This window comes from Anarhichas minor, unplaced genomic scaffold (assembly GCF_050575085.1).
Source record: "Anarhichas minor isolate MPS153535 unplaced genomic scaffold, ASM5057508v1 ptg000033l, whole genome shotgun sequence".
In the NCBI taxonomy this organism is placed as follows: domain Eukaryota; kingdom Metazoa; phylum Chordata; class Actinopteri; order Perciformes; family Anarhichadidae; genus Anarhichas; species Anarhichas minor.
This window is the reverse complement of record NW_027466479.1, coordinates 6,625,072-6,645,102: the sequence shown is the minus strand read 5'-3', so window position 1 is coordinate 6,645,102 and position 20,031 is coordinate 6,625,072. Positions and strand designations below refer to the sequence as shown.

The following is a 20,031-nucleotide window of genomic DNA, read 5'->3' as shown; positions in this document are numbered from 1 at the left end:
TCACAGGACTTAACGACTACAGGCCCGTCGCCCTGACCTCTGTGGTCATGAAGTCTTTTGAGCGCCTTGTCCTGTCCCACCTAAAAACCCTCACTGACCCACTCCTGGACCCCCTGCAGTTCGCTTACAGAGCCAACAGATCTGTAGATGACGCAGTCAACTTGGCCCTTCACTTCATCCTCCAGCATCTGGACTCCCCAGGAACCTACACCAGGATCCTGTTTGTGGACTTCAGCTCTGCTTTCAATACCATCATCCCGTCTCTGCTGCATAGCAAGCTCTCCCAGCTGCACGTGCCCGACTCCACCTGCAAGTGGATCACAGACTTCCTGTCTGACAGGAAGCAGCACGTGAAGCTGGGAAAGCACGTCTCAGCCTCCAGGACCATCAGCACCGGTTCCCCCCAAGGCTGCGTTCTTTCCCCTCTTCTCTTCTCCCTGTACACCAACAGCTGCACCTCCAGTCACCAGTCCGTCAAGCTCCTGAAGTTCGCGGATGACACCACCCTCATTGGACTCATCTCTGGTGGGGATGAGTCCGCCTACAGGTGGGAGACTGACCATCTGGTGACCTGGTGCGGTCTGAACAACCTAGAGCTCAACGCTCTAAAGACAGTGGAGATGGTTGTGGATTTCAGGAAGAACGCAACCCCACCAGCCCCTATCACCCTGTGTGACGTGGTGGAGTCCTTCCATTTCCTGGGCTCCATCATATCCCAGGACCTCAAGTGGGAGCTGAACATCAGCTCCATCACCAAGAAGGCTCAGCAGAGGATGTACTTCCTGAGGCAGCTGAAGAAATTCAACCTGCCAAAGACAATGATGGTGCATTTCTACACAGCCATCATTGAGTCCATCCTCTGCTCCTCCATCACGGTCTGGCACGCTGCAGCGCATCATTCGCTCTGCTGAGAGGGTGATTGACTGCAATCTGCCCTCCAGGACCTGTTCGCTTCAAGGACCCTGAAGTGAGCACAAAAGATTGTAGTCGACCCCTCTCACCCTGGACATGATCTGTTTGTGCCCCTTCCATCTGGCAGGAGGCTGCGGTCCATCAGAACCAAGACCTCACGCCACACAAACAGTTTCTTCCCGTCCGCAGTCGGGCTCATCAACAAAGCCCGTGTCCCCCACTGACTCTGTCATCCCCAGGACATTTCCTTCTGGTCTCTCCCCTGCACATCCCTGTTTCTTTATTTAAACACACTCATCACTTTTAACTTTTCACTTACACTTCACTTGTTTTACAGTCCTGTTATCTGTTTTGTTGTGCACTTTATTCTATATTTTATAGTAAATTTTAATATGTTTCTATTTCTTGCACTGTGCTGATTGTTGTTGATAGTTTAATGTTATTGTTTATTGTTAAATGTTACGTACCACCCGCCAAACAAATTCCTTGTAGGTGCAAACTTCCTTGGCAATAAACGGTTCTGATTCTGATTCTGATTTACTGAGGTAATAAATTAAGAGAGAAGTAGAGTCATTTTCTCATAGACTTCTATACAACCAGAGGAGTCGCCCCCTGCTGGCCAGCAGAGAGAATGCAAGTTTAAGGCACGATCACGTGATTCTCCTGGCAGATATAACTATCAAAGCGCTGACAACCCACGGTTGTATTAATGACGAGCCCTCGGAGCAGCTCTACTTTTTCGTCCTCTCATGTTGGACGGAGGACGGACGCTGCAGTGACTCACTATCACCTCTCCAGGTACAAGTGGTATTGCAAGACGGGACGGGGCTAACTGGTTAGCATGCTCATTTCAGTAGATATCTCTGCAACGCAATACAAAGCTGTCTTTGACATGGCATCAACATTGTAACCTCTTCACATTGTGTTGATAAAGTTTGTTTTAAACAAAAATTCTGGCCAGATCTGACAAATTGCACCCGTGTTTAGCATCATATAAAGTTTTATATCACGTTTTACTACCATATAACTTAAAGTATTATTTGTTGATGCATTCAGTTGGACAGTATTTTTGAGCTGTCTGATAACCCGGTTGTGAGGCTCCACATATTCATTCACGTGTTTGACTAAAAAGACGGAGGCTCCACTTCTCCACCATGCACTCATGAGAAACATGAGTGAGGGGACTAATTCATAAGCCCATTGTTGCTGCTCTCAAGCATCCTTTCAAAAGCAAATTATGCCCTTGTTTATGTAAGCCTTTTAAAATGTCAGGTACTCTCAAATCTTTGATTAGTTCATGCAGGTTGGAGTGCTTTTTATCAGAGCACATTATTTTACAAACGTAGCGCTACTCTGAGGGCAGAAATTATCTCTTAGTTGAGCTAAAATTTAAAGGAATATTCTGCATTTTTGGTAAATCTTAATTTGCTTTCTTGCCGAGAGTTAGGGGAGAAAACCGATCGATAAACATGAAGCTTCAGCCAGCAGCCGTTTAGCTTAGCTTAGCATAAAGACAGGTGGAAACAGCTAGCCTGGCTGTGTGCACAGGTAACATAATCGGAAACAGCACCTCTATCTTATTTTGATGGTCTGATGAACTTGAAAAGATGGCATTTTGAGTTTATCGGCTTAATTAGTAGACTGATTTACATATCAAATCATTTATTTGAATATCTTCTATATTAAACATCTCTTTTCAAACTGGCCGGCACTGGTTGAAACTGTGCTTTCATTATGTCTGTATTTGTGATGACATCAGTGCTGAATGACTCCTGACCAAACAATGAGAGCAAGAAGAACTGTAGTCACGACAAGTCCTTCATGCATTCAGTCACTACTCTACGTTATTACTCCATGACCCATGTGCAGTGTACTCGCAGCTTTTTTTTAATGAAAGTAATTAAAGTTATCGAGTGCTGAATTATTCACAAACATCCCAATAAGATCATTCCCACTACGTACTCAGAAATATTGGCTCCACCTTCACGGATTCAGCTCAAATCTTCTCAAACAGAAACCGATGCTCTCTGAGCGACGGGTGGTGCAGTTATTTTCACTCATTCCCGTTTTCTCCACGTGCCTCTGCATGAAATGCGTGGGTTCAACCTGTGTTTGGGTTTTGGTGCTAAACTTGTCTGAAGGCTCCGGCAGCCACAAAAACAGGCGGCCCTCCCACAGCGGCTGCGCCTGCAGGTCAGAGCCCCCTCCCCCGCGGTCTCCTCTCTGGATGTTACATAACCGGAGCCAAAATGCATGAGCTTCAAAACTTTTCTCGAAGGAGACGAGTTGATAATAAAAAGGTTGACTTGCATCCTCTTACAGGAAGAGCTGTTCGGATTTTTTATTAATTATTAGAGGGATAATTGATAAAGCCGTTTTCTGTGATTTTATAGTGACATTTCATGCAAAACAAGAAGTATGAATTATAAATAATTGATTGATTGTTGATTCATTTTCGGTTGGTCAATTAATTCTTTCAGCTCTAAAAAAAAACTGCTGAATGTACAAAAAAAGGTGTGTAAATTCCACACAAGTGAGGCGTAAAAATAAACGGTTTTGAACCCACCGTATCCTGACACTGAATTTCTATTTTAGTCTGAACATAATTCAAAAGGAATTCCCCAACGTGAATATGAAGCAGATCTAAAAGTAAGGATGGATCACACGTTATCACTTCCTGTGGCTCTGTATCATTGGACGTCACTGTGTAATGAGTGGGTCTGTACTCACACACCCACGCCCACACATTATGTAAATGTTCCAGTCATGTTCTCTGGGGAAATGTGCAGTGACTCGTCATCACCACTTGCTTCAGGCCTGCACCTGCTCCCTGCTTCTCATCTCCAGAGCCGTTGCCCACTAACTCGGTCATGGCAGACGGGCTCATTAATATTAAACTCTGGGATGAAAGGCTGATGTAATCGTCCTCCTCTGAACTCTCGCCAGCTCTCTGAAGTCCATCCGCAGAGACGTCCTCTGATGCTCAGAGGACATGAAACTGTACATCCGGATTCAACCGCTGTGCGCGGTGACGCAGCACTTCGTTGTTTAACGTTCATCTCAAACTGTGATAAACACTCGAAGGGCCAACATCGACTTCTTGGCAGCGTTTCTACTTCCTGTTGCGCTCATTTAGCACAGTTATGTATAAACACACTTGATTAGGAAAAATGACAAAATAAGGAAAAGGAAACCAGCGTCCGCAAACGCCCTCGCTAACTAGCCTTCGTATTGCTAAATATGGCTGTTAGCTGTGTAAAAAGCGAATGCTAGCATAAGAAAATATAAATACACTACGCAAATATAACCAATTCTGCTATCATCCATCATAGGACGTTCATAACACTTCTAAAAGAGGTGTGGGCGGTGGGGGTTAGGTGGCTTAACTGATGTCCCCTATACATAAGAGGAAATTAAGTATCATTCCGTGAAAAGCCTTTATTTACTGATTAACAGCCTTGAGTGTTATATGCGACAGATACATTAGTCAGAGTTTGCCCTAAGCTCCCAGTAGCACATCGCGTCCCTGTAATCCTTCCCAATAGCACATTGCGTCCGTAAGACCACGAGAGGTGTTGTGTAACTTTCCCAGCACAAAGCGTTTGTGATAGACACTCGAACTCATCCTGCTCACTGGTCTGCAGCGCTGCACGCCTATACAGGGTTATAAAAGCACACATACACACGCATATACGGACCCCTGTTATGCACTCACACAATAAGCCATCATGGAGGAATTGTCAGATGAGGACATTTCTAGAGGAGAGATTATGATCTGATCTTTTAAGTGTGATGTAATGTGTGTCATTACCGTCTTTTCTGACCTGTAAAAAAAAAAAAAAGCATGGGGACTTCTGAGAATTCAATGCATGTGAAAAGGAACGAGGGAACTCTATTTTTACATATTATATTTTCCATCCTGCTCCGTCCATGGGGGGACACTGGCCAGATGCCCTGCTGTAATCCAAGCAAAGCGCGGTGTCCTCATGACCGACAGAAATGAAGCCGTCACATTTTTAACAGTGCGGCGGAGCGGTCGGCCTCAACCTCCCTTCCTCTCGTCTGTCGGTGCATTGCTATCGGTTGTTTAACCGATAGCACACACGTGATATTTGGCGTTTATTTTTTGTTTTTTTACAAACTCACGTCTCTGTACTCTAAAGATAAATGGTTGACCACAGAGAGCGACAGAGGGATTTGCGAATGCACTTTTCTCGCCCGACTCCTTTTAGCTGAAGAGGCTGAGAGGGTCAGTGTTGAAAGCTGAAAGTGGCGTGAGGAGAAAACATAAAGCGTGTGCTGGTAAATATACTGGCACAGAGAACCACATAATAAAGTACCTACTGCTCATTATTTCAAGTTTTTAGTTTACAAATAATCCCGTTTGCATTGAATTATTTGGCCTGTTTTACTTAAAGGCTCTAAACGGCATCATATTTTCCATTTCTCCCCAACTCTTCCCTTCTCTTCATAATACTGGGATATTTAGGGGACGTGCACCGCTCCGTCCACGCCATGTGTGACTCAACATTTCACATTCAGTATCACACGGTTCTTAAGACGACTACAGTGGCCCGGCTTGTTTCTATTTACGTCGCAGCGCGCGATAAGCTGCTCCACGTCTAGAGAGCGTCCCTTTAAATCCACCCTGACCTAGCGGGTGACCCTCGAGACAGAGACTCTGTGCGTCTCTTTGACGCCCCTGAAATTGTGCAAATTCTCCCGAGAGACAAGACAAGAGAGACTTGTATTACAGTAGATTTTCATGGGAACCAGCAGCCTTGACTTTTACAGTAAAAGAGCTGAGGCGACACACACGACATGGCCTGCTGCTAATCGGGTTAAAGATAGCATCAGGTGAGCAGGGAATGCTCACGGACTGACCTACTGTGCAATAGCTCGCCGTCATCGCTCACCGGCCGTTCGTCCTTCACATCCAGAGAGTCGACTTCTGCAGCGCAGGTGCAGATCTGTAGGAGACGGCAGATAAGGGTTGAGCCCATGCAGCGGATTTTTAGACTCACGTCTGCTTTGAGAGGGAGAGACGAGTTTTAAGAGAACACAATGCGGGATCGGCTTTGGCTGCAAACGCAAACTGAAACTTAATACAATTGTACAAGACAAAGCCCCTTTGTATGCTTTCATTTGGTTTGCCCTCCATACCAGAATTGTATTATTCTATTATGTTTCCCTGTAATTTAATGTCAAAAAATGGCTTTTTTTTGTTATTGATAAATCTTTTAGTTTAAATGATTTAATGGTTTCATTTTACTATAATATCATCATTTTTTCACAGCCCAGGACAGCGTCTTCATATTGTGTCTTGCTTGTTTAATTCAGTTTACATTGATATAAAATGAAATTTTCCAGTCTTTATGCTAAGCTAAGCTGAGCTAAAAGTCTCCTGGCTTCAACTTAATATCTAACAGACAAATATGAGAGAGATGAGAGGACGTGAAAAAGCGTATTTCCCAAAATGTCAAACTTTTCATTCAACCAACTAATCACGATGGCACAAATCCACATTAAACAGATGACTTCTCATGCAACCTCAACGATAATGACCAACTTTAACTCTTATAGCAGTTAACTGGTCCAAACAAGAAGAAAAACTTGATTAGAAAGTTTGTGTCCGACAGGAAAACAACTAAACTCCTCAACAATGAAGCCAAAGTTCGTCAGTGACAAACAATCACATGTCTGAATCAACGCATCGCTTCTGAGTCACTCCATCTCACATCCGTCTTACATCGATTACATGCAAATCTGTCCAGTCAAAGCGGTGTCACATATTATTCCCGTGCTTCTGCCTCATCATAAAACGCTGTATTCCTATCTAAAAAGTATTTTCTCGAGTTACACGATACCACTCTGTATTTATTGTCCCTTTGCCTGTGAACCGTGTCATGCGGTGTTGTTCAAGGTGATGATCAGGCTGAAAAAATATGTTTGTTGGCGAAGCTGCTTCATTTCAACACAGGGCTGCAGATATACGATGACTCAGTGGAAGCTTTAAAGAGGAAGCCCAGTTCTGCTGTACAGTTCATTAGCATTAGCACATTTGTAAACTCTCTTTGCCCTCTTTGAGGTTTTCAAATTTAAATAATGTGGGAACAGTTTCTGGCTGCTGTGGAGTTGGGAGTTCAGCAGCGGGGCAGGGTGTGTCGGAAGCTTTGGATACAGTATCAATAAAGACAAAATGAACAGGCAGTCGAATTACTCACAACGTAAATATGCACGTGACGTAGAGACACTTTATATCAGGAATGCAGATACGTGTTCGCACAGTCAAGCGTCGTCATCTGTGAGATTGTACAGAAGTCTATGAGAAAATGACTCTACTTCTCTCTTGATTCATTCCCTCAGTAAACATTGTAAACATGAGTTTATGGTCTCAATCTCTAGTTTCAAGTCTTCTTCAATACAGCATGATGTTCATTTAGTAAATTATGGTCCATTTAGAGTCAAACAGACCATAAAGCAGGGTATGCTTTAGGGCGGGGCTTACTGTGATTGACATGTCGCTACCACGGCGTTGTCCGGTCTGGGAGTTGTCTGTGTTTACTTCTTACAACTTTAACCCTTTCACACTGTGTTTAGATCATTATCAAATGTTGGTTGTATTTAGCTCCACCTTCTTGCGTCACGTCTGGTTGCAAAAAAACAAGATGGCGGCGACCAAAATGCTGAACTCGAGGCTTCAAAAGTGCAGTCCACACACAAATGGACATGCTGGGTGATGTCACAGCGACTATACGTCCCCTTGAGAGTCCATGCTTTAACACAGTGTTTGCTCAACATTTCGTTGCCTTTTTCTTTTTTTCGCTCATTGGCACACAGAGGGCAGACCAAACAACACCAGAAGATACAACGCAACAGCGATGCAGCAAATACCAATATAGTTTGAAAAGTCTGATTCTGTCGCTTCTTTCAGCATTGATTCGGCAACACTGAGGCTGTGCTTCTTTTCAGGTTGCGAGCTTAAGTAATAGATCACAAGTTATCATCCATGTTGAATCAAATGCAGTATGGTTGTGGCCCACTTTTCCAGCTCCCAAAGCTAAATCATGACTCAACGCAGCACCTCTCCGTGTGACGAACGTCCACGACTCATCAATGACGCCGCTGTTGCTCCCGAGTGTCAACCCTTCACAGACCTCGCTCTTCATCACACATCACACTTCATACACATTCATCATTGTGTATGAAGGCCTACGAGCCCCGAGGCAGACAGCTAGCAAAGCAATCGGGGCCATCAGTGAGTGGGACTAAGTGGGGCATTTTGTACCCCCCCCCCTAAACTCCTCAGGGACTGTAAATGGAGGAGGTGTAGGATGAGCAGCGAACGCATAATTTGTGCACCAATTAAAAAGCAGATTTTAAAAACACCCTCACTGTCTGTTCACCAGTATTCCTCAGGTGGTTCCTGTGTCATGGAGACTGGTTCCCCCTCCGGCGGGACTCCCATGCTCCTCGTAACCAGACACCTGCTTTTTGTTTTGTTCGAGGCTCTCTAGGTAGATAAAAGAACAAATGGGGGGTGTGGGGGGTGGTGTATTGAGGAGGAGAAGCAGGTGCGTCACAGATCTTTGGTTTCAGCTATTCGGTCGCAGCTCAGGCAGGGCGACGAGAGGAAAAGAAACAGCAGAGGGAAGTGCAGCGGGGAAACTTATTTGCCTGTGAATCAAAAGACTTTTGTTGACCAGAGCTGCAGTGAGCGACGTTTGAACAAAAAAGAAAAAGAAAGAAAAGAAGACAGAGGGAGAGGGAGAGGCGTATTTACAGGAGGACCACATCCTTCTCATGCACTCAATCACCTGGACGCTCTGCGGCAGACAGACGTTCGCTCATCAGACACTCTGCGCCCGGTCGCAAATACAGTCAAACACTTGGGAGGACATGAAGACCGGCAAGAGATCCTTCATAGGTAGGCGCTTCCTTTAATTCACTGTCTGGATGAACGTGCAGCCTCTCAGCAACACAGCAGACGAGGATGCACCACGAGACGTGCAACTTTTCCTTTTTAGTGGGTTAACATCCCAGTCTAGCTCAACAATCTCAACGTTCTTTTTGCCTTTTCGATCATGTGTATCTTGTATCTTTAAGACTGTTTATTAACTATTCAGCCCCCTCCACCTCTCTGTGCTGCTCCCTCTGCTTGCTTCGACGTCATTGCCACTGCTTGAGATTGCCTTTTGGCTGCACAAACAACTACATGCCAAATTCTAAAAAGGCATCGTTCAGCACTCCTCAGGTCTGTGCTTGCATTGTCTGGTTAATTTAGCAATGTCCGACGGCTCTCCCCTCCTCTCCTCATCTCATTTGTCACCTGAGAGGATAAAGGCTACTGCCGTGCCTCTGCACTTTAACAGGGAGGCTGAAAGATCGGATGATTTGCGGTTACGTGAAACACGTTATGGTTTTGGTCCCACGGATAAAGATCAAGCTCCTAAATCTTAAAGCAACAGTTCTACATTCTTGGCAAATGTGTTTCATGCAGAGAGTTAGATGGAAAATCCAAACTCCTCTCGTGTCTGTACGGTAGATACCAAGCTAGAGCTAGCGGATAGTTAGCTTAGCATAGTATAAATTCTCAAAAACGAGGGGAAACAGCGAGTCTCGCTCTGTCTAAAGGTAATAAAATACCAGCACCTTTAAAGTCCACTAATTAACGAGCTATATATCCTTTGTTGCATCTGTTCTGCTGGTTGCATCTAGCAACCTCACTGTGACGACAAAACTAAAGGAAGTTAACGTGCTCAGCCAAGATATCGTCCAGCGCATAACTAGCCCTTTGGCTTTTTTGTAGATATTCCACTGTACTGTAGGTTTCTAATTTTTGATGCTAAGCTAAGCCAACCAGCTGCTAGCAGCAGCTTCAAAGTTACTGTACAGAAGCGTATTTCCCAAAATGTCAAACCTTTCCTTTGAAGCCGACATCAAACCAAACCTGGATGTGTTTCGGGGTGTTCAGAGGTACATACTTTGCTTCACTCATTGTGGTCTGGAAAAGCTCAGTAGGCATCTGTTTGGATTAGGGGCACCACGAGTGGGCGTGGACCTAAATCACTTTGCGGGTGATTGTGTCAGACTCTAACCAAGTAATACAGATCAATGACAACTAATCTCGCCCCCACATTCTCCTGCACCTGACTGAATAATTGCTCCACTCACTGAGCTTCAACTGGAAAAGCACGCTAGCCGTTTGATAAATCCCTCTGAGAATGTCCCCTGTGAAATCCGTCCCCGGATGAACTCTAAGGGGAGACAACCAGGGCTCTTTTTCATCTTGTTTTTACTAGTCGTAGACAAGATTCCAGACATGCAGGGCCGCAACTTGGCGACCGGTTCAAAATGGTAAAAACAATGACGCTCGTTGTCATCATCTACAGCAATTTGCACGCATCATTAATTTGTTTGCTTTCCAGCTGCCACACTCGATCCATTCTCAACGGATGTTTTTTCCGGATGAATATCTCGCAGCGGTAACTGACCTCATGAGCGTTGCGCTGGATCAAAACTGGATCAGATGAATAACTTGTGCGCTCGCTATATTTAGGCTAGTCTGTGTGCTGCTACAGAGGGAAACAGTGATGTTCAAATGTCATGTTTATACATCATCATTGTCATCACAATACAGGCCAGAAACAGGAACTGCATTCAATAACAGAAGTCACATCCACTGTTCACTGATTCATATTTAGCCAACACCGGAGGTGCAGTATAAGTGAATGACTGGTGCTCTGAATGAAAATGGCTTTGCTGTCTTTTTTTAAATATCTGCTTCCTTTTTACTGAACCGTTTCAGTAATGCACAGGGAACCTGCCTGCATGGAGTGGCTCGCATACAGCACCAGAGTAACATGATGTTAGATCAGGACAAAGCCTGTCTGTAATTAGAGCAGGAAACGCAGTCACATTAATATAATAAATAGCGGCTTTGCGGTTCCAAACAGGCAGGATCATCCCATTTGCTTGGCAGCAAATTAAAGCAATGCTTCATTTGTAATAATTTGGCAGCAGCAGTGTGTGTGTGCGTGTGTGTGTGTGTGTGTCTGAGTCATCACATCAGAGAGCAAACATTTCTTCCCTCTTTTTTTTATTTTTTATCTGATGAAGCAGCCATTTAATCCCCCGTGGAGAAGGGAGAAAAACAACATCTCATGTCCTGCCTGGGAATTCAGGAGGGAAGCGAAGATGAATGTTTTGAGCCAAAATGTGCTCCCACTCACTGGGGCATGAGGCTGAACCGTGACGCCTTCGGACCGAACCGCCACTTTCGGTCTGGCTCTCAGCGGTTCTGTGTGTGTGTGTGTGTGTGAGCGATGCTCTGTTCTCCGGTGAGAGCGTGTTGGCATGACTGTGTGGGTGTGAAACACACGAGGCCGCGGTTCGCTCCTCGGAGCCGGTCAACGAGACCCACGTTGTAATTAGAGATCCTCCGTCCTCATTAGCCGACAGCCTTCCTGCTGCTGGCCGGTGAGGACCTGTTTGTTATGACTCATCCATCCACCTTCTGCTGCCTCGGGTAGAAGTGCAGCTTCTCGTGTATTACGTTCAAGTCACAGAGTTAAGCGATTCTGACAAATAAATACTTTGAAGAACCCAGAAGGATCGTTTAACATCAGAAAATATTCCATCCGGCGCACAATAACAAAGATTTTTCCTCATGTTGCATCTCTTGTCCTTGCTCGATTTGCACAACATGAGCCAATGTAAAAATGTATCTTTAGTTACAGTATATATTAATGTATATTGTTGAGACGGACATATTTTGCTTGTGTTATACAAAAAGAGTAAGTACATATATCCTCTTCAGGTACTTTGGACAAGGAAATACCTTCGCAACTTGACAAACGGGTTGAACACATTTTTAATACGCAACAGACAGAATATGTTTTCATCCAGATGGAAAGAGGAGTCTTTAAAGTGGCTACACAATGTCAAAGGGGAAGCTGTAGTGGTAAACCCACAGAGAATTATGGGTTGAATCTGCAGCGATATAATGAGTCTCCGTCCGGTCTGTAACTTAACCGTCATGGCGTTGCTTTCAGCCGCAGCAGGCAGCTGTTTCCAGCAAAACAAAGCTCTAAGAAGCCAACGTTACACTATGTGTGCGCAGCACTTAACAGCAGACAGACACAGTTAGAGACGAGCTGGTGAACAGGCTGGACCATTTAGGAGCTAAAGAGACAGATATGTTCCTCAGGAAATGGTAGAGACCAAAAACAGAGCAAAAAGAGAGAGAATATTGGACAGGAACACGACTCCGGATGAACGATAATGTTGCTCCGTAACAGCTGGATGCGCAAATAAAGCAGCTTTTTGCTAACATGTCAACTTAAAATCCCAGTGGGAAAGAAGTTAGAGCGCCTATAGCAGTACATGAAAGTCCGGCAGATGACTAGAATGAATTAGACCTTTGCCCGTTTATATCCAGACACACACTTCTCTTCCTCTTTCTCCGTGTCGCTCTGTTAGCTACTACGATCAGCCAACGGTGAACGGTTTTACATGACCGCTGTAGCTAGCTAGTCGCCCAAAGTCTCATGTGATTGGATGACTTCTTGTAAACGCCCCTGAGTGCAGGATGAGTCATCGAGCTGTTGAAAGCGTAGCAGAAGCTGAATACGTTCTAACTCCCTTTAAGGTAATGATATGATCAATGTTGCAGGTTAGATCTCCAGGTATTTCTTTTTTCAGAAAATGAGATGCTTAGCTCTGCGACATGAGAGGCGCAAGCCGGGGCCTTTATTTAAATCCATGCCACTCACACACCAACCTGCAGCGCCAGAAAGAAAGAGCCTCTAATCATTGTGGCACAAGTGAGGCTGGGGAGGTGTGACTGACGGCAGCCCCGGGGAGTGTTTGGAAAGGCTTTCACCAGGTCTGTTGGCAGGTGACTCACACGAGATGTGCTGCCCGTCTGCTCGGCATCGATCACGCGGCTGGACGGGGCGACGGAAAGCGGGGGCCCCGTTTGTGAAGGTGCTAAATAAAAACCTGGCCCTGGAGAGACAGTCACAGAGAAACCGACATCTCTAATGCGTGTTCGATTCAATTGTTCAACCTCCACGAGACAGATAATCTGTCTTTATCATAACAGGAAAGACTGTTAATCACACCGACGTGCATGTGAGATTCGTCCCACACTTCTCACTCATAAAGACATTGTGTAGAAAAAGGGGGGGAGACACCTCCTCAACCAGCTGTGTTTTTCTCCGCAGCACCTGACTTTCTTGTTCCATGACAGCAGAAACAACGCAAATCAAACATAGCATGACGTTGTTCGATGCGGAACTGCACAAGTCGTGGTTTTTTTTTCCTCCTACATGTTACCAGAGACGACGACGCAACGACGCACCTGAATAATTCAGAGTAAGGCCGCACGAGGTGAGGAGAAGACCTCGCTCAAAGCCCGGTGAGAGGTGTCGCTGCCATGCGATGGGATCTGGTGCGTTTCTGTGAGGAAACGGAGCTGAAGCCGAGTAGGACAGGACGCTCTGCTGGGTTCTGCCACAGATAAGGCACTTCCTCTTTCCCCGATAGAAGAACGACCGGTCCTGTGATGGCTCACTTCCTCTAAATCATGCAGGACTGTCACATGTCAAACTGGGACAAGACCCAGGAGTTTCCCTTTGACAGATGAATGAATCTCTGAGGACTGAAGCAGGTGTTTTTTCACAGGGGTGGAACAAGTACTCAGATCCTTTACTTAAGAAAAAGTCAAAAGGTTTTCTATTTATTCACTATCGCAACTTTTGTTAGTCGAATAATCCTTTGAATTATAACAAACATTTGCTGATTTGATAGTTTTCTTTGTTGAATTTTAGGATAAACTAAATATCGTTGGGTATGGGAACGTTGGCCGGACAAAAAACGTGACATCTGGTGACGTCCAATTAGGCTTTGACAAATTATTTAGCATTTTTCACTATTTTCTGACATATATTTTTTTTTGATGTATTATTATTTTAGACAATAGGATTAACCAATTCATCAAAAAGATATTCAGCAGATGAATTGCTAATGAAAATAATCAAAAATAACAGATAATAATAATTATCTGCAGTGAAACAGTGAAAAGGTCATCAACATATTCTATTGTTGTTCGAGCAAAAAGCAAGTCCAAAAGTCCAAATCCCAAAGAAATTCAGCTAAAGCAGCAAATCCTGATTTTCGAGAGGCTGGAAACAGAGAATGTTTGGCCTTTTTTCAATTTTCTTGTAGAAAGATTAAAATGATTAACCGACGATCAAAATACTTTGAATCTAATCCATTAATCAACTTGTAATTTCCGCTCTGATAACGATGCATCATATTTTGTAGGTAAAACATGAATCTATTTAAAGCAGTTAATCATTGTAGAAAAAATAACAATATTTCTCTCTGATGTACAGTGAAGTAAAATAAGATAAAACAATAACATGCGGTCATTCAAAAGCAAGAATTGCTCTGCGACTGATCACACTTTCATCAGAACACACTAAAGACATCACTCCCGCTCACTGGAAACTTTTCTCTGTGTCTCTCTCTCCTCCTCAGGCAGTATATCTGCATCATGGCACAGTTATGTAACGTATAGGGTCAGTGGACCACACAGCTGGACGATCACTGCTTCGGCTTAGACCAGCATGACGTCACGGGCAAATTCTCAGAATTTATGTAATTCCGGCCGTGCCATGTCACCTTTGTAACCTTGACCTCGCCAGCCGCTTAAATCCACTCATTTTTAAGAATACAAAGCATGTGGCGGTTTGTGGAAAATGCATGGATCTAAAATATGCGGGTTATGTCATGCGGCGTTGTCCGGGGTCAGAAACTGCAGCAGTTGCAAGCAGAAGCTTAAATGCAGCAATCGTGACATAGATTTTCTCCATGTCCTTTCAAAATAAAAGGACTGCAGGGAGCATCCAGACAGAAGCTGCACATTTTGTACCAGAGTGTGATTGCAGTTCTGTGATTGCAGATGCCCCCCCCCCGTTTTAATCACGTAACTTTAATCCCTTTTGTATGGGTGATCAGTCAGTGGAGATTTCCATTGAGAGAAAACGACGAGGAGGAGGAGGAGGAGGAGGGGGAGTGCTTCCTCTCACCTCCTCTGCAGTGAGCTCTCCTCGTCAGGCAGAATATGGCTGCAGCGGAATCCCGTGATGTCACGCAGTTACCATAGTAACGCGGGTGACGTGAGAAGGAAAAAAAGGGGGGGCGTCGCCTTTTTTTTAAAGTACCACGTGTTCCGTATATATAAACTCGCGCGCAGTGTGGGCAGCAGCGGCATTTGAGAGCGGAGCGCGGCAGGTTGAGCTCTGCTGGTATTCACGGTCGTGACAACAACTGACAGTTGAAGGATCGCGCGGGGACTATTATTGTTTGTTCTTCCTGGTTGTTGGTTTTTTTTTATTGGATATTTTTGTCAACCGGTAACCATGGAGGTGACTGAAGCTGGATGTGATCTAACTTACTGCAAGATGAGGGGGATCGTCACGGTTCTCACCGGTGAGCGACTGAAACAATCATCACGACTGCGTGTGTGTCGATTAGTGGAGCAAAGTAAACGATTTTAGTTTGCACGTGAGTGATCAGTAAGAGAAACAGCTGTCCGGAGGTGATTAGAACCTGCTTGTAAATTGCGTTGTTGTTTTTATTGTTCTACTTTGACAGAATTTTCTAGAAATATCACAATAAAATAAGAAATCAGGCTTAAATTGTCACGTTTGCGGTGCAATGAGAATCTAGGATGGAAAATACCTCTGTCGGTATCGGAATGAGTGACCCAAGTGCTTGCGTAACCTATAAACCCGCAACATTAGAGGTCCATCCGTGCGCAACACGCACGCATGTACCGTACAACAGGACATTTGGAACAGCGGATTACAGCTCCAACTCTGAAATGTCCTTCTCTAACGGGAGACCAAAACATATGTGCATCAATGTGTGGTGAATGACACTGATGCTGACATTCATTATTTATATTCTCTCTCTCTTTGCAGCTTTCATCAAGGAGAGAAAAATGGGGTTGAATGACTTCATCCAGAAGCTGGTGTCTACCCCACATATCTGCCAACAGTGAGTGTTTCTATTCAAAGTATAATCCAATATGTTAGATTTGGGATGGAACATTGGCGTTTCATCGAGTCACAAGCCTACAGGGGCATCTCTGGGTCAGCCCTGGCTCTGGTGTTTAATTCTAATCGTCAGCCCATTCATGGTCAGCGTGCCCCGGCCAATCCAATCAGCTACCTGAGTTTGGCAGGACATCCTGTGAAAAGCATAATCTGGGTCCAAGGAGCCAGGTGCAAGAATAGTCCTTTCATGACGAACAACCTCTCCACTGCCTAATCACCTTTCCGGGCCAAATCCCTTCTGTTCCCTAGACGGGGATAAACCGGTAATTCAGTTATTACATGATGCGTGGCTCGTCCCATCGCACATCCTGGACTCTCAATTTGGAGTCTTGGTGCTGTGGAGAAATAAACAACCTGTCCCCCTTCAGATGCTCCAGAGGGGAAAAGGGGGCGTCTGATCCGGACCGCAGAGCCCGCTAGAAACCCTCCCGTCATGGGTCAGCGGCTTAAGCTTATCTTCACAGACGGGTTAGGCTGACGCATATTCGATGGCCGCGTCCTGAACTTAACCCATCTGGATGTTTCAGACCGCCGTGCGCTGCCCGGCAGGGAGCATCTGCTCAGCTTTTCAGCCACACAAACCCACTTTAGATCATGTGATCTGGCTCATATTGTAAAAGTGCCATAGCTGATATCAAAATTAATCTTCTAACCAGATCTGTTTTTGCTTTTCCAGCGTTGAAGTTGCCAACTTCCTGAAGATCGATGAGATTCAAAATGAGGAGGGCGAAGATGACCAACTTCCTGAAAGTCTGGTAAGCGGACGCTGTTTACTGACTATTTGACTCACTTTCTTTCCAAAATATGTCAATGTACTTATACATTTCCTCATTTCATATCTTCCAGATGTGCCTAAATTCACGAAGTTCACTGGCTGAGGACACTCAGTAAGTAGCCACATTGAAATCTGTCCATTTTAAATGTAGTACATTTTGTAAAACATGTACACAAAACAACCAGAGTCCTAATCCTCCGTTTGTCTCTTCATCAGGATCAAGCCCTGTGATTTTGACTACCTCAAAATCATCGGCAAAGGCAGCTTTGGAAAGGTAAGTCTGGCGAACTTCTCTTTTTGTACAACCAACTTCTCTCGTCTTCTCACAGCTGTAACTGCTGCGACGCCGTCACCGATGCAAATGTTTCCTCTGTTAACAGGTTCTGCTGGCTCGGCACAAGGAGTCTGCCAAATATTACGCAGTCAAAGTGCTGCAGAAGAAAATCATCATGAAGAAGAAAGAGGTGTGTTTTCACATCGTGTAGTGGACTGCGAGTTAAACCCCAATCCACATTCCTTCCGTTTTGCTAATGTTAGACGTCATTGTGATGACTACGGCGTTGTATTAACTTCTACATATTCCCTCCAGCAAAAGCATATCATGGCTGAGCGCAGTGTGCTGATGAAGAACATCAAGCATCCCTTCCTGGTGGGGCTGCACTTCTCCTTCCAGACCACCGACAAGCTGTACTTCGTACTGGACTACGTCAACGGCGGGGAGGTGAGTTAAGATCTCACAACACTGAGAAACAAGGTGGGAAAATGGGCGTATTTATTTCCAAGTCGATGCTGACAGATGTGTCTGTTTCCTCTCCAGCTGTTCTACCATCTCCAGAGAGAGAGGATCTTCCTGGAGCCCAGAGCCAGGTTCTACGCTGCTGAAATCGCAAGTGCACTTGGCTACCTCCACTCCCTGCACATTGTGTACAGGTAATGAGCGATCCTACGGCGCCCCCTGGTGGGCGTTTGTAAATCTGTGCTGAAGGAAGTTTATAGGAATCATTTTTGCAGCCACTTTTTATTTTTTATTTTTTTTTTAAAAGCTTTCTTCTTCTTCTTCTTAACAGGGACCTGAAGCCTGAAAACATCCTGTTGGACTCACAGGGACATATTGTCCTCACAGACTTTGGCCTCTGCAAAGAAGGCCTCACAGACAACGGCACGACGACAACCTTCTGCGGGACGCCAGAGGTACAAAACAAATCTCTAGACTTTCATACATCATTACAATCAATACAGAGACTCCACCAACAAATTAGAACTGTCAGACGTGGGTTGACACCTTCTTGTTGCTGTCCTCTCAGTACCTGGCCCCTGAGGTGCTCCAGAAGCAGGCGTACGACCGCACGGTGGACTGGTGGTGTCTGGGATCGGTGCTCTACGAGATGCTCTACGGACTTGTACGTGAAATCTGTGACTTTGCGGCTCTTAGTGTAACTCCACGACTTGTTTATGTATCGACTAAACCTATAATGTGTTGTCGCCGCTTTTGCTTTACAGCCCCCGTTCTACAGTCGCAACACAGCCGAGATGTACAACAACATCCTGCACAAGTCTCCCGTGCTCAAGCCCAACGTGTCGAACGCAGGCCGGGAGCTGCTGGAGGGGCTCCTGCAGAAGGACCGCACCAAGAGGCTGGGGGTCAAGGATGACTTTGTGAGTGAGCACAGCTGAGCCCAGAGATCATTTGACACAGAGACCCGGCAAGAGGTCCGTGATGCTTGTTTGCATGTCAATATGCTGATCTAGAATTTTCGTTTCCCCTCCAGCTTGAACTCAAGTTCCACTCCTTCTTCTCGCCGATCAACTGGGAGGACCTGATGGCCAAGAAGATCACGCCTCCATTCATCCCCTCAGTGGTGAGTTCAAGCTCGAGGCCGCAACGGATGGCTTGGCCTCATTTTGTCGAAATGTCAGGAAATAGGCGGAAATGCCAACAGTTTCCCAGAGCCCTGCCGTCTTCAGCTCATCAGTTAAACCAAATGTCCCAAAACAAGTCTCAGTCATATACGGGCGGCAAGTTATCTCGCTGTTAGGTCTATAAAATGTCAGCTAAGAATGACAAATGCCCCCCCTCAGCTTCCCACAGTCTATAGTGATGTCTTGACCAACAGTCCAAAACAACAATATGTTTATATTCATAGGAGACAAAGGAAACCGTAAAATAATGCACATTTGAGAAGATAGAAACATCCAGAAGTGTCTTGACATTTTATTCCTCTCTCTCGGTTTCACAGAGCGGCCCCACAGACCTGCGACACTTCGACCCGGAGTTCACCCACCTGCCCGTCTCCTCCTCTCTGTGCAACGACTCGCTGACCGTGTCGAGCAGCGTCAAGGAGGCGGCCGGAGCGTTCCCGGGCTTCTCCTACGGCCCGCCGGCGGGCCACTCCTTCATGTGAGCGCCGGCAGCTCCGCCTGGGAACTCACAAGAGACGGGACACAAGTTGGATTGAGAGTCGTATTTGTTTTTGACAGAGGGACCACACAGGAGAAGCCAGTTATTTTTTTGGGGGGGGGGGGGGGGGGTGTTGGTTTAAGTTGCAGAGCCTGATAAGAGGATCTAATGGACAAAATGGACATGAATACCAATGGGGGGGCAGATCTTGAGGGATCTGAGCATGAGAAGTGTGCAGAGGGAGACTCTCATGTCACGCCATCACCGGTCCTACTCTTCTGCCTCAGCTGCCCACGACTATAATACATGTGTGCCAAGTGTGGATGCACTCTGGGTTCATCAAACATCACTCTCACAGCTACTGGTGAGGTGAAGAGAAGTGCCTGAGGTTCCGAAAAGGCAGTTTGGACGGCGGCGGCGGCAGCAGCAGCAGCGGCGTTTTGGCGAGAGCCGGCTTTATCAACAACCACAATAACTTGTTGAGACTTTTGACCGGGGTGCTAGCTGTTAAGGTTGATGCCTTCATTACATGTCTGCGTATGTTACAAAAGACTTTGTTATTTCGTGTCCAATGCTCAATTGCACTGAAGGAAACAGGGTCAAGAAAAGTGAGACGTTCCGCTTTTAAAGCATCAGCGCCTTTGGATTAGACGGCTTCATATCTTTCCGCTCCTCGGTACATATCTCCGCTTTGGACAAATGAAGAGTGGCATTTCAATATTTGATGCCAATAAGTGAGACTTGGACCAAACAGTAGGCTGTGGCATGCTTTAACGCAAACTCTTTTTCTGACCGGTTTGTCCTCAAATAGTGAAGAT

At 45.4% G+C, this 20,031-nt stretch overlaps 1 protein-coding gene across 1 annotated transcript; it reads left to right on the top strand.

The window, feature by feature from the left end:
• The first annotated feature begins 15,203 nt into the window (after positions 1-15,203).
• LOC142965359 (serine/threonine-protein kinase Sgk1) lies at positions 15,204-19,342 on the top strand. The gene is made up of 13 exons (XM_076106275.1): positions 15,204-15,411; positions 15,906-15,981; positions 16,717-16,795; positions 16,887-16,927; positions 17,032-17,089; positions 17,196-17,279; positions 17,405-17,536; positions 17,633-17,745; positions 17,883-18,006; positions 18,120-18,215; positions 18,316-18,471; positions 18,585-18,674; positions 19,053-19,342. The coding sequence occupies exons 1-13, from the start codon at positions 15,342-15,344 to the stop codon at positions 19,215-19,217; spliced, it is 1,284 nt and encodes a 427-aa protein (XP_075962390.1). The 5' UTR covers positions 15,204-15,341; the 3' UTR covers positions 19,218-19,342.
• Positions 19,343-20,031: the final 689 nt, after the last annotated feature.

Coding starts and splice junctions, on each gene's coding strand:
- LOC142965359 (XM_076106275.1), top strand. CDS start 15,342: ATGGAGGTGACTGAAGCTGGATGTGATCTAACTTACTGCAAGATGAGG. Junction 15,982..16,716: donor ACCCCACATATCTGCCAACA/GTGAGTGTTTCT, acceptor TTGCTTTTCCAG/CGTTGAAGTTGCCAACTTCC. Junction 17,090..17,195: donor GCAAAGGCAGCTTTGGAAAG/GTAAGTCTGGCG, acceptor CTCTGTTAACAG/GTTCTGCTGGCTCGGCACAA.